Source organism: Bombina bombina, chromosome 4, assembly GCF_027579735.1.
Source record: "Bombina bombina isolate aBomBom1 chromosome 4, aBomBom1.pri, whole genome shotgun sequence".
NCBI lineage: Eukaryota > Metazoa > Chordata > Amphibia > Anura > Bombinatoridae > Bombina > Bombina bombina.
The window spans coordinates 276,513,879-276,529,140 of NC_069502.1; the positions used below are offsets into that span (position 1 = coordinate 276,513,879).

Sequence of the window (15,262 nt, forward strand, 5' to 3'; positions counted from 1 at the left end):
CTGAGCTATCACGCTTTTTAGGAAAAACTGGCAGTTTGGATAGAAATGCTGCAAGGGAATTATCCATGACTGCTGCTAATTGTTGTAATGTAATAGGGCCCAATGCGCTAGAGGTACTAGGCATCGCTTGCGCGGGCGTAACTGGTGTCGACACATGGGGAGAGGAAGGAGGACTATCCTCGTTACCTTCCATTAAAGAATCATCTTGGGCTACATTTTTAAGTGTCACTGCATGGTCTTTAAAATGTTTTGATACCTTAGCACACTTTAAACACAAATGTAAAGGGGGTACCGCCATGGCTATTAAACACATAGAACAAGGTCTATCTGTAGGCTCAGACATGTTAAACAGACTTAGACAGCACTCAAATACAGTAAAATACAATTTTTGAAAAAAACGGTACTGTGCCTTTAAATAATAAAAAGCGCACACTTTTTTACTAAATCTCCAAAAATCATCCAATCTTTATGAAATTTTCACCATATGATCCTAATGCTTTGAAATGATTGCACAGTAAATTTCAAGTCAATTAACCCCTTACTGCCCAAACCGGAGCAAATTAAAGCTGGCAACGGTTAGCAAACTACAGCACCATGCCACAGCCTCTGCTGTGGCCCTACCTTCCTTGGGGATTAGTTTTGATCGAAAATAAGCCTCTCTGAAGTCCTCAAGTAATCTCTGGACTCTTCACATGGAGCTGCATGAAGCTGTCTGTAAAATCAACTGCGCAACTGAGGCGCGAATTTCAGCCCCCCTCCCTCTTCACTCTGGAGATGTGGGGCCTTCCCCAAGCCAAAATAGGTGTCTAAATATATGCCATGCGGAATAAACCCCAAAAAAGTGTTTCAAATGTAATATAAACTTGTATAAATATCAGATTTTTGTAAAAAAAATAATCGATTGCCCCTTAACAGTGTCCACCAGTGTTTGAGCCCTTTCAAATAAGCCTTCCTTCTATACTAAGTCTCAGAATATGGCTTACCTTTCCCACATGGGGATTCTTGTCAGTCTTCTAGCATTACTAAGTCTTGACTAGAAAAAATGACTGAAACATACCTTAAAGCAGTTAAGCCTGCAAACTGTTCCCCCCAACTGAAGTTTTCTGGTACTCAACAGTCCTGTGTGGGAACAGCAATGGATTTTAGTTACAACATGCTAAAATCGTTTTCCTCTCAGCAGAAATCTTCATCACTTTCTGCCACAGAGTAAATAGTACAAACCGGCACTATTTTAAAAACATAATTTATGCTTACCTGATAAATTCCTTTCTTCTGTAGTGTGATCAGTCCACGGGTCATCATTACTTCTGGGATATTACTCCTCCCCAACAGGAAGTGCAAGAGGATTCACCCAGCAGAGCTGCATATAGCTCCTCCCCTCTACGTCACTCCCAGTCATTCGACCAAGGACCAACGAGAAAGGAAAAGCCAAGGGTGAAGTGGTGACTGGAGTATAAATTAAAAAATATTTACCTGCCTTAAAAACAGGGCGGGCCGTGGACTGATCACACTACAGAAGAAAGGAATTTATCAGGTAAGCATAAATTATGTTTTCTTCTGTTAAGTGTGATCAGTCCACGGGTCATCATTACTTCTGGGATACCAATACCAAAGCAAAAGTACACGGATGACGGGAGGGATAGGCAGGCTCTTTATACAGAAGGAACCACTGCCTGAAGAACCTTTCTCCCAAAAATAGCCTCCGATGAAGCAAAAGTGTCAAATTTGTAAAATTTGGAAAAAGTATGAAGCGAAGACCAAGTTGCAGCCTTGCAAATCTGTTCAACAGAGGCCTCATTCTTGAAGGCCCAAGTGGAAGCCACAGCTCTAGTAGAATGAGCTGTAATTCTTTCAGGAGGCTGCTGTCCAGCAGTCTCATAAGCTAAACGAATTATGCTACGAAGCCAAAAAGAAAGAGAGGTAGCAGAAGCTTTTTGACCTCTCCTCTGCCCAGAGTAAATGACAAACAGAGAAGACGTTTGTCGAAATTCCTTAGTTGCCTGTAAGTAAAATTTTAGAGCACGGACTACATCCAGGTTGTGCAGTAGACGTTCCTTCTTTGAAGAAGGATTTGGGCATAAAGAAGGAACAACAATCTCTTGATTGATATTCCTGTTAGTAACTACCTTAGGTAAGAACCCAGGTTTAGTACGCAGGACTACCTTATCCGAATGAAAAATCAAATAAGGAGAATCACAATGTAAGGCTGATAATTCAGAGACTCTTCGAGCCGAGGAAATAGCCATTAAAAATAGAACTTTCCAAGATAACAACTTTATATCAATGGAATGAAGGGGTTCAAACGGAACGCCCTGTAAAACATTAAGAACAAGGTTTAAACTCCATGGTGGAGCAACAGTTTTAAACACAGGCTTAATCCTGGCCAAAGCCTGACAAAAAGCCTGGACGTCAGGAACTTCTGACAGACGTTTGTGTAACAGAATGGACAGAGCTGAGATCTGTCCCTTTAAAGAACTAGCAGATAAACCCTTTTCTAAACCTTCTTGTAGAAAAGACAATATCCTAGGAATCCTAACCTTACTCCAAGAGTAACCTTTGGATTCACACCAATATAGGTATTTACGCCATATCTTATGGTAAATCTTTCTGGTAACAGGTTTCCTAGCCTGTATTAAGGTATCAATAACTGACTCAGAAAACCCACGTCTTGATAAAATCAAGCGTTCAATTTCCAAGCAGTCAGCTTCAGAGAAGTTAGATTTTGATGTCTGAAGGGACCCTGTATCAGAAGGTCCTGTTTCAGAGGTAGAGACCAAGGTGGACAGGATGACATGTCCACCAGGTCTGCATACCAAGTCCTGCGTGGCCACGCAGGTGCTATTAGAATCACTGATGCTCTCTCTTGTTTGATTCTTGCAATCAATCGAGGAAGCAACGGGAAGGGTGGAAACACGTAAGCCATCCTGAAGTCCCAAGGTGCTGTCAGAGCATCTATCAGGACTGCTCCTGGATCCCTGGATCTGGACCCGTAACGAGGAAGCTTGGCGTTCTGTCGAGACGCCATGAGATCTATCTCTGGTTTGCCCCAACGTCAAAGTATTTGGGCAAAGACCTCCGGATGAAGTTCCCACTCCCCCGGATGAAAAGTCTGACGACTTAAGAAATCCGCCTCCCAGTTCTCCACTCCCGGGATGTGGATTGCTGACAGGTGGCAAGAGTGAGACTCTGCCCAGCGAATTATCTTTGATACTTCCATCATAGCTAGAGAGCTTCTTGTCCCTCCCTGATGGTTGATGTAAGCTACAGTCGTGATGTTGTCCGACTGAAACCTGATGAACCCCCGAGTTGTCAACTGGGGCCAAGCCAGGAGGGCATTGAGAACTGCTCTCAATTCCAGAATGTTTATTGGCAGGAGACTCTCCTCCTGACTCCATTGTCCCTGAGCCTTCAGAGAATTCCAGACGGCACCCCAACCTAGAAGGCTGGCGTCTGTTGTTACAATTGTCCAGTCTGGTCTGCTGAATGGCATCCCCCTGGACAGATGTGGCCGAGAAAGCCACCATAGAAGAGAATTTCTGGTCTCTTGATCCAGATTCAGAGAAGGGGATAAGTCTGAGTAATCCCCATTCCACTGACTTAGCATGCACAGTTGCAGTGGTCTGAGGTGTAAGCGTGCAAAGGGTACTATGTCCATTGCCGCTACCATTAAGCCGATTACCTCCATGCATTGAGCCACTGACGGGTGTTGAATGGAATGAAGGGTGCGGCAAGCACTTTGAAGTCTTGTTAGCCTGTCCTCTGTCAGGTAAATCTTCATTTCTACAGAATCTATAAGAGTCCCCAGGAAGGGAACTCTTGTGAGTGGAACGAGTGAACTTTTCTTTTCGTTCACCTTCCATCCATGTGACCTTAGAAATGCCAGCACTAACTCTGTATGAGACTTGGCAGTTTGAAAGCTTGAAGCTTGTATCAGAATGTCGTCTAGGTATGGAGCTACCGAGATTCCCCGCGGTCTTAATACCGCCAGAAGAGCACCCAGAACCTTTGTGAAGATTCTTGGAGCTGTAGCCAATCCGAATGGAAGAGCCACAAACTGGTAATGCCTGTCTAGGAAGGCAAACCTTAGGTACCGATAATGATCTTTGTGAATCGGTATGTGAAGGTAAGCATCTTTTAAATCTACAGTGGTCATGTACTGACCTTCTTGGATCATAGGTAAAATTGTCCGATAGTCTCCATCTTGAACGATGGAACTCTTAGGAATTTGTTTAGGATCTTTAAGTCCAGGATTGGTCTGAAAGTTCCCTCTTTTTTGGGAACCACAAACAGATTTGAGTAAAACCCCTGTCCCTGTTCTGATCGTGGAACTGGATGGATTACTCCCATTAACAAGAGCTCTTGTACGCAGCGTAGAAACGCCTCTTTCTTTGTCTGGATTGTTGACAATCTTGACAGATGAAATCTCTCTCTTGGAGGAGAGTATTTGAAGTCCAGAAGGTATCCCTGAGATATTATCTCTAGCGCCCAGGGATCCTGAACATCTCTTGCCCAAGCCTGGGCGAAGAGAGAAAGTCTGCCCCCCACTAGATCCGATCCCGGATCGGGGGCCCTCAATTCATGCTGTTTTAGGGGCAGCAGCAGGTTTCCTAGTCTGCTTGCCCTTGTTCCAGGACTGGTTAGGTTTCCAGCCTTGTCTGTAGCGAGCAACAGCTCCTTCCTGTTTTGGTGCAGAGGAAGTTGATGCTGCTCCTGCTTTGAAATTACGAAAGGAACGAAAATTAGACTGTCTAGTCTTGGCTTTGGCTTTGTCCTGAGGCAGGGCATGGCCTTTACCTCCTGTAATGTCAGCGATAATCTCTTTCAACCCGGGCCCGAATAAGGTCTGCCCTTTGAAAGGTATATTAAGCAATTTAGACTTAGAAGTAACATCAGCTGACCAGGATTTTAGCCACAGCGCCCTGCGTGCCTGAATGGCGAATCCTGAATTCTTCGCCGTAAGTTTAGTAAGATGTACTACGGCCTCCGAAATGAATGAATTAGCTAGTTTAAGGACTCTAAGCCTGTCCGTAATGTCGTCCAGAGTAGCTGAACCAATGTTCTCTTCCAGAGACTCAATCCAGAATGCCGCTGCAGCCGTGATCGGCGCAATGCATGCAAGGGGTTGCAATATAAAACCTTGTTGAACAAACATTTTCTTAAGGTAACCCTCTAACTTTTTATCCATTGGATCTGAAAAAGCACAGCTATCCTCCACCGGGATAGTGGTACGCTTAGCTAAGGTAGAAACTGCTCCCTCCACCTTAGGGACCGTTTGCCATAAGTCCCTTGTGGTGGCGTCTATTGGAAACATTTTTCTAAATATCGGAGGGGGTGAGAACGGCACACCGGGTCTATCCCACTCCTTAGTAACAATTTCAGTAAGTCTCTTAGGTATAGGAAAAACCTCAGTACTCGTCGGTACCGCAAAATATTTATCCAACCTACACATTTTCTCTGGTATTGCAACTGTGTTACAATCATTCAGAGCCGCTAACACCTCCCCTAGTAATACACGGAGGTTTTCCAGTTTAAATTTAAAATTTGAAATATCTGAATCCAGTCGGTTTGGATCAGAACCGTCACCCACAGAATGAAGTTCTCCGTCCTCATGTTCTGCCACCTGTGACGCAGTGTCTGACATGGCCCTAATATTATCAGCGCACTCTGTTCTCACCCCAGAGTGATCACGCTTACCTCTTAGTTCTGGTAATTTAGCCAAAACCTCAGTCATAACAGTAGCCATATCCTGTAATGTGATTTGTAATGGCCGCCCAGATGTACTCGGCGCTACAATATCACGCACCTCCCTCTGAGCGGGAGATGTAGGTACTGACACGTGAGGCGAGTTAGTCGGCATAACTCTCCCCTCGTTGTTTGGTGAAATTTGTTCAATTTGTACAGATTGATTTTTATTTAAAGTAGCATCAATACAGTTAGTACATAAATTTCTATTGGGCTCCACTTTGGCATTGCAACAAATGACACAGGTATCATCCTCTGAATCAGACATGTTTAACACACTAGCAAATAAACTTGCAACTTGGAAATACAATTCAATTAGAATAATATTAAAACGTACTGTGCCTTTAAGAAGCACAGAAGATCTATGACAGTTGAAAATTAATAAATTGAAACAGTTATAGCCTCAATCCTTGTAAACAACACAACTTTAGCAAAGGTTTAATCCCATTAGCAAAGATAACAAATTCTGAAAGCAGGAAACAAATTACAGAATAAACGTTTTTTATCTCAGTCAAACTATAATTCTCACAGCTCTGCTGAGAGAAATTACCTCCCTCAAAATAAGTTTTGAAGACCCCTGAGCTCTGTAGAGATGAACCGGATCATGCAGGGAATACAATGAGTTGCTGACTGAAATATTTGATGCATAGTAAAAGCGCCAAAAAACGGCCCCTCCCCCTCACACACAGCAGTGAGGGAGAACAGAAACTGTCAGAAAACAGATTAAGCAACTGCCAAGTGGAAAAATAGTGCCCAAACATTTATTCACTCAGTACCTCAGCAAATGAAAACGATTTTACATTCCAGCAAAAACGTTAAACATAATCTCTAGTTATTAAACAGCTTTATGTATTTCTTACAGTGTAATTCTAGTGAAGTACCATTCCCCAGAATACTGAAGTGTAAAGTATACATACATGACATTATATCGGTATGGCAGGATTTTCTCATCAATTCCATTGTCAGAAAATAAAAACTGCTACATACCTCTATGCAGATTCATCTGCCCGCTGTCCCCTGATCTGAAGTTTACCTCTCCTCAGATGGCCGAGAAACAGCAATATGATCTTAACTACTCCGGCTAAAATCATAACAAAAACTCTGGTAGATTCTTCTTCAAACTCTGCCAGAGAGATAATAACACACTCCGGTGCTATTTTAAAATAACAAACTTTTGATTGAAGATATAAAACTAAGTATAATCACCATAGTCCTCTCACACATCCTATCTAGTCGTTGGGTGCAAGAGAATGACTGGGAGTGACGTAGAGGGGAGGAGCTATATGCAGCTCTGCTGGGTGAATCCTCTTGCACTTCCTGTTGGGGAGGAGTAATATCCCAGAAGTAATGATGACCCGTGGACTGATCACACTTAACAGAAGAAATAACAAACTTTTGATTGAAGAAATAAAAACTACAAATCTAACACCACATTCACTTTACCCTCCCGTGGAGATGCTACTTGTTAGAGCGGCAAAGAGAATGACTGGAGGGGCGGAGCCTGAGGGGGAGCTATATGGACAGCTCTGCTGTGTGCTCTCTTTGCCACTTCCTGTAGGGAATGAGAATATCCCACAAGTAAGGATGAATCCATGGACTGGATACACCATGTAAGAGAAATAGTGATTATATGGCTGGTACACAAGGCTGAAGTTAATTAAATGGGACATAAGTACAACATCGACACTTATATCCAGCAGTGGCTTTGAGGAATGGGTTTTAATTTTAAGAGCCTAAGCAGAAAGGGTTAAACGGCACGTCTAGATTTTTGGGGAACAGAAAGAGGCTAATTAACAGCATGTTATGTAGTATGTGGTGATATTTCTAAAGTACATTGACTTGAAAATAAAGTAGTATAAGGAATTCAGTCAAATTCAGTAAAGGAGTCAGAATTCTGTATGCACCTAACATAAAAGGGTTAAACAGGACTACATTTGCTAAAATAATGAAAACAGCACTGCTTTGTATATAAAAAGTATGGAAATAATCAATCACTGCTGATGTTTAAGGAAGAAATGACTGTACTGTAAATTTCTAAAACAATATATAAAAATTGAAATTGTCTGTGCTGGGAGGGTCTAGATATTGTGAGAATTTATCTTATTGCTTCTTTCTTTAAAAAATTCTATTTATGGGAGGCCAAAAAGTTGCTTTCATTGGGTCCTCTGTTCATAAACCAAATTTTATATTTCTTCATACTTGTATTGTTTAAACTTCCCATTTAGAAAGTATTAGCTTTAGTTAGGTACTTTGTTTTTTTATTTGTGGCTTTCTTTACACATAATACTCTGTAAAAAATAAATAAAAAGATTGTTGAGCTGGTATCTATATTACAAAGAAATAGGTAAAGCCCAGGGGGTGATAGTGCACTGTTTTCTGCTTTGCTGAACCTGTGTCAAAGTCAAATCCTAGAGTAAAAGTATTGCATGTTGACATCTATAAGTGCCTGTGTGTGCTGGTGCATATGGATGTCTATGGGTGCCTGTGTGTTTGTGCGCATGTAGATGTCTATGGGTGTCTGGTGCATGTGCATATGTTGCGTCTGTATGTGCTTCTATGGGTGTTTAATTTAGAACCAAATGAAAGTTAAAACATAGAAGGTTGTACTTTAAAATTTGGGGCTGTGTCAAGAAAGGCTCTGCCTTTTGCAACCCAAGCACAAAACTGACACAGCAGTCCTGAATATGAGAGAATCAGTCACTTCCTAAAGAGATAGATCGATTTATATTCACATATTAAGCGATTACTTTTTAGAATTTGCGTTATATATTGAGCCACTGAATTTTCAGCTAATAACCAGTGAGCCAATAAATGTATACTAAATTAGTTTATTCAATAACATACATCAGCAATTCAGAAGCCACTGGCTTTAAGGGGAAGGATCTAGTTTGTTATATTCATACTCTTGCTTAATTAGCACAAAGCAGTATTTTTTGTAATGTGTTCAACTCAGAATTGTACTCACTTTCTATTGCATTAAATTGTATCACTGCTATTAGATCAGAGAATCAAAAAACTTGTTTTTTCTAGTACATCAATAAAGTAAAATGGAGAAGCATACATACCTGTTTGAGTTAGTTCTCCCATCTCACACAGAGAATGGCTGGGGAAACGAGGAAGGCTAATCAACGTCCCATCCATTCGTGCTTCTGAGCCTTTTGACATGTGGCTAATAAAACTAGCCAAATGAGGATGAGAAGGCTTCCTTTTATAAAAAAAGAAACAGATGCATTATCACATAAAATTAAATGAGACTACTAGTAAATATGTTAGCTGACATGTGGAAACAAAATTTAGAAGAAAAAATAACTGGTAAAAATGTATTAGATGTAACTTAATTTCCTGGTCCATGATAGCAATCTCCAAGGGCCGATGATCAAAACTTCACTGGGCCAGACGTGAAAAACCGTGTTGACACTTGCAGGGGCTACCCTCAGTGAATTATCTAAAAAAAGGATCTGTCCCAATGAGTTGAAAGATGTCTCCCATAGAAAGTAATAGAGCTCACTGGAAAGTGAAACTACCCTGAGTAGAGCAGGGAGGGGGGTGTAACTTTAAAAATTAAATATTACAGCCAATATAAATCAGATGACTCTGCTTACAACCTCTATTCATATGCATGTGTTTTCTATTAGGGTAAAAAGTGCTTTGCATACTTTGACACAATCTCAGTTTGCAAGAAAAAACACAGAGAGCTGTAGCAGAACACACAAGACCTGAAGGAAAAAATTCAGCTATGCCCATTGGACGCCCCTGTTCAGCCCACTAGCAGAGGCGGGGAAACTGATTTTACTATAAGGAAAACAATACACTTTGACATTGCATTATAAATATGAATTTAACAGTGTTTTTTGCTTTTGCAGTGAAGTTGTATTGTGATTTTTTTTTTACTGTGTGCCTTAAATATTTTTTTGACCTGCAGAATTTCAATATGTATTTTAATTGTTTTATAAAATATGATTTTTGCAGAACATTTGTATTACAATTTTTAATTCAATAAAACAATATGTTTTACTCCATATTTTTATTTAAATATTTCATTTATTTGTTTTATACGATTTTTAAAATTTCTACTTTTGTGAGCTCTAGTGTAATTAATATATCAACTTTACATAATTCAAAGCAGAAAACACCCCTTTGTGAGACACACTGTTCTTAAGGTAAAAAAACTGCCTTTTGAGGATCTCACAAGCGCATAGTGCTTTACATTATCCAGCCCCATGTGAGAAAACTAAATTGTAAATGTTGATTGCCAGAAACTCAGCATGACAAAAAAGGGTTTCACTCTCTCTATATATATTGTTTAACTTACAACCAACAAATAGTACACTGGAGTTTTCTGTCATGGGATAAAAACGTAATAACATCAAGGCGATCTCTATATATCACTCAGCAACCTAAGAATACTGCATAAAATGGTTGCTTCTTCTTAGGTTCAGAAATAAGACCAATAATGCTTAACAAAATCACAAAGTGAATCTCATACTGCTGCTTTTCAACGATCAGTGAAGGGGCTTCTACATCTGCTTAGAGAGAAGAATAGGCTGCACATCAGAGGGTTAGATAAAACAAAAATACTTTATTGTATCACTTTAAAAAGCACACACATGCATGGAGCATACAAGCTGTCTGACGCGTTTCATGCCCCCTAGTAGTGCTTACTTCTATATCTGTTGCTCACAAATTAAGAGACTACCATTGTGCAGGTGTGTTTGGCAATGTTGAAATGATCATTTTATTCTGCCAGACAAGCCATGGAGATCCAGAAAACAAAGTAGACCAGATTCTAATGTGTACACATGTCATATGTTTCCAGCTGTAGCATGTAAACAGATTGGAAACATAAATTAAGTGTAATTTGCATTTTCTTCCTTTTTAATTCCATTGTGCAAGTGTGTTTGGCAATGTGAGACCTTAGAAGTGTTTGGAGACTGATTAAGGCCAGGCTGTGTGGTGGGCACACTGATAAGGGGCACGCTGTCAGGGTAAAAATAAATAAATTGTGCTATTTTTTTTAAATTAATGGTCCTGCAGCCTACAAAAACAATTAAAGCAAAGAGGACCATGTCACTGCTAGATAGTGACCGTTACTACCTCCAATGACCACCAGCCCTTTAATTATATACAAACATTGAGTTTTAATATCAATCTTGTAATATATCCTCCACAGCAAGCAGATGTTTCAGACTCCCCCTTCTGGGCTACTACTGCAGGAGGTTGTGGTTGCACTGGGTGTACCTCCCCTTCCACTGCCTGCATGCTTCTGCTGTGAGGGACACTAAGAAGGAAGGAACTAAGCTGCTTATATGTAGAGTAGCCATGCTTGTCAACAGGACACAGGAGGAAAGTGGTATGTACAATCCCATAGCAGTATAATCCTCTAGACCAGGGTTCTTCAAAACATGGGTCGGGACCCATTACTGGGTGAAACACCATGTTAACTTGTGTGTGTGTAGTAGGAGAGTGTGTGTGATGTGTGTATGTGTTGTAGGAGAATGTGTGTGGTGTGTGTTGTATGAGGTGTGTGTGGTGTGAGTGTGTGTTTTATGAGAGGGTGTGTGTTATATGAGAGTGTGTGTTTTATTACCTTTCAAAACACTTTCAAGTGTGACTACAATCAGGAATAAAGTACGCACACATTTTAGCCACTTTGCTAAAAATTGCAGCTATCTTTTTGTATATTACTTAAGAAATGTTTAGAACAAGCATAAAAATAGGGTTAAATAGAAAGAAAAAAAATTCTGGGAGTTCGTACACTAATGTGCAAAAACAAAATTTATGCTTACCAGATAAATTATTTTCTTTCAGAATGATGATGGTCCACAGTCCTCCATAACATATGGGATATATTTCCCGTGGCCAGGAGGAGGTCAATAAATGTTTCACGTATAGTTGTGTAGAGAATAGTAAACAAATACATAGGAAAGATAAAGTAGGGTCTATGGAAGTGTCATTAGAACTGTTGCCCAACATGAAGAGGGTGGTGCCTGTGGACCATCATCATTCCGAAAGAAAATAATTTATCAGGTAAGGAAAGATTTTGTTTTCTTTCATAAAATTATGATGTCCACAGTCCTCCATAACATATGGGATTAATACCTAAGCAGATGGTCTATATAACAGAAAGGGTGGGAAAATGTTTATTTGAACATTCCTATTTAGCCGACACTGCGGCCTGAAGGACTTTCCTGCCAAAAGCTGCTTGCGAAGAAGCAAAAACATCAAAATGATAACATCTGGAAAAAGAATACAGAGAATACCATGTGGCAGCTTTGCAACTCTGCCCCAAAGATGCATCATTCTTAAAGGCCTACGATGTTGCCACTGCTCTTGTAGAGTGAGCTGTGATACGTTTAGGAGGCAACTTACCTGCCATCATGTAAGCCTTGTGAATCACTTGTTTAAGCCAAGAAGCCAATGCTACCTTAAAGTAATGGACAAACTAGAAGTTTTTCTCAATTCTTTTGTAGCTTGGAGATAGAAATTCAAATCTCTGACCACGTCCACCAATCTTTCCTTAGAGTTAGCAGAGTCTGGACACAAAGATGGAACAACAATTTCTTGATGGGTATTATTGGTAGAAACTACTTTAGGAAGAAAATCATATATGGTACGAAGTACAGCCTTGTGGAAAATTAAAAATGGAGAATCACAAGATAATGCTGACAATTCAGAAACTCTTCTTGCAGAAGAGGAGATTGATAACAATAAAAGTACTTTCCAAGACAACAGCTTGATGTTAATGGAGTGCATTGGTTCAAAGTGAGGACCTTGTAATAATGAAAGAACTAGGTTCAAATTCCAGGGTGGAGAAATAGGTTTTACAACTGGCCTAGTTCAAACTAATGCCTGGAAAAAAGTCTGAACATCAGGAAGTTGCTCCATTTTTGTGTCAAGACCCTGAAAATTCTAAGGAAAGATTGGCTAACACTTACTATGAAAAAGTACAGCATAAATGTGACCTTTCAGGGAACTAGCTGACAAACCCTTGTCAAGGCCATTCTGTAAGAGCTGAAGAATTAAGGGATCCGAAAGAACATGCTTTCCAAATTTTGTGGTAAATCTTTTGAGTCACAGGTTTTCCAGCCTATATCAGAGTTGAATAACCAAATCTGAGAATACTCTATGTCTCAAAACTAGGCGTTCAATCTCCCCGCCATTAAAGGGACACTAAACCCAAAAAATGTATTTAATGATTCAGATAGAGAACACAATTTTAAACAACATTGCAATTTACTTCTATTATCTAATTTGCTTCATTCTTTAGATATCCTTTGTTAAAGAAATAGCAATGCACATGGGTGAGCCAATCATGTGAGGCATCTATGTGCAGCCACCAATCAGCAGCTACAAAGTCTATCTAGATATGCTTTTCAGCAAAGGATATCTAACGAATGCAGCAAATTAGAAAATATAAGTAAATTAGAAAGTTGTTTAAAATTGCATGCTCTTTCAAAATCATGAAAGAAAAATAAATTGGGTTTCATGTCCCTTTAAATTAAGAGATTTGTGATCCTGATGTAAGAGGTGTAAAAAAAAAATCTCCTTTCTCACCAGTAACCGTCTTAATAATAGAGTCCAAGTCCAAACTGAATAGAATCTTCCCCTGGACATTGATCTTGATAATGTCAATCACAGCTTCATACATAAAGGTTTGAGCCATTTTAAGAGCCTTAATGCAATTTTGCAAAACCTGAGTAGAAGAGTTGTCACCATTTTGGTTAAGGAATCACACCAGTGTTCCTGCAGCCACACAGGTGATAGAGACTGCTGGGCTAAGTAAAAGACAGGTTTAAAGAAAGAGCTTTCTAAAGAAAGACTCTAATTTGAGGTCCATTCGATCTCTGAATTAAGTGCTATCCTTCATATGGATAGTTGTAAATTTGGCAAGGGTAGAAATAGCTCCATCAACCTTAGGAATTGTTTCCCCACACTTCTGTTCTGGAATGGGGTACTTTTTCTTAAATCTGGTGGAAGGAGCAAAAGGCACGCCTGGCTTTTTCCATTCCTTGACAATATAGTCAGAGACTAATTCAGGGACCCAAAATACTTGTGGAATGTTTGGGTGAGCTTTGAAAACAATATTTAACTGATTAACAGGTTTGTTTTCAGCAGGGTAAAACCAAAAGGGTGCCTCATGGTGTAGACTGTGTGAATTGTGAAACAAAAAAAAATCCCAAATAGGTAGACTCACAAGTGAGATGGCACTATATAGAAAAATAGTGCAAATAGATAGGCTGGATGTAGCATCCACCATCTGGCTGACATTCCCGGCAGCAAACCCTATGGTAATTCCTCCTAACACTTGAGAGTCTCCAATATCCAGCCACAGGCAATCAGGAGAAATCCAGCAGCCACTTTCCACAAACAGTACACTGCAACTTGATAAAAGTATTAAAAACTTTAAAAAACTTTTGGGTACAGCTGATCTGTATAAAACAAGCAACGTGTTTCTCTGCTCAAAGGCGAGCCGTTTTATCAGGCATGACAATAGAGTCAAAAGTGTGCTCTTTATATACATCATCATGGGCATTGGTTCCCATGGTAATGATTATTGTTTACATAAACATCTTAAATGTGTTTATTATCTGACTGTTATGTATAATTATTATACTGTGCACCTAGGGTTGCCACCTGCCCCGGTTTCACCGGGACAGTCCCGGTCTGAGGCTCTATGTCCCGTGTCCCGGGACTAGCCTCAAATGCCCCGGGCTAAGCGCTCCCCTGGCGCATTGAGCACAAACTTTACAAAATATTAGATGGCCAGAGGAGCGCTTAGCCTGGGGTTACTAACCGCGCAGTCTGCAGAGAGAGCTGGAGAGTACAAATTTGGTTAGTTTGACACCAGTGGGAGGGGGGAAGTGGGTCAGAGCGGGGGAGTCGTCACATCCTGCAGGCAGCAGAGAGAGAGAGGCAGGACATTGTGATCGCGCGCGTCCCCCGGCCCCACCTCCACCAGTTACCCCGAGTCTGGTCAGTCAGGTTCATGACATGAGGCCTAGAAGCAAGGTAATGCGCCAAACACTGCTCCAATAATTTTGATAGTTTGTGAATAAACCTAACGGCATAACAGTTATGTTTGTTAATCTGGCTATATAATACAGTACTATTTTACTTGGTATTGGGGTTTCAACTTAGTGTGTGTATATATATATATATATATGTATATATATATATATATATATATATATATATATATATATATATACATATACACGGTATATATTATGTTATATATATATATATAATATAAATATATAATATATAAATATATAATATATAAATATATATATATATATATATATTATATATATATATATTTATATATATTATATATATAATATATATATATATATTTATATATATATTTATTATATATATATAATATATATTATATATATATATATATATATATATATATAATATAAAAATTGATTTCCTAATAAATTTGATGCCGCGAGAAGCCATGCCCCAAGCCACGCCCCCAAACCACGCCCTGAGACACACACCCTCCACGCCC

At 39.8% G+C, this 15,262-nt stretch overlaps 1 protein-coding gene across 2 annotated transcripts in view; it reads right to left on the bottom strand.

Annotated features, from left to right (window-relative positions):
• PXYLP1 (2-phosphoxylose phosphatase 1) overlaps nucleotides 1-15,262 on the bottom strand; it is a 200,378-nt gene that overhangs the window by 46,732 nt on the left and 138,384 nt on the right. For both annotated transcript variants that reach the window (XM_053709975.1, XM_053709976.1), the window contains one exon: nucleotides 8,808-8,947. In XM_053709975.1, coding sequence (XP_053565950.1) covers nucleotides 8,808-8,947 — 140 coding nt within the window. The remainder of the gene's footprint in view (nucleotides 1-8,807; nucleotides 8,948-15,262) is intronic.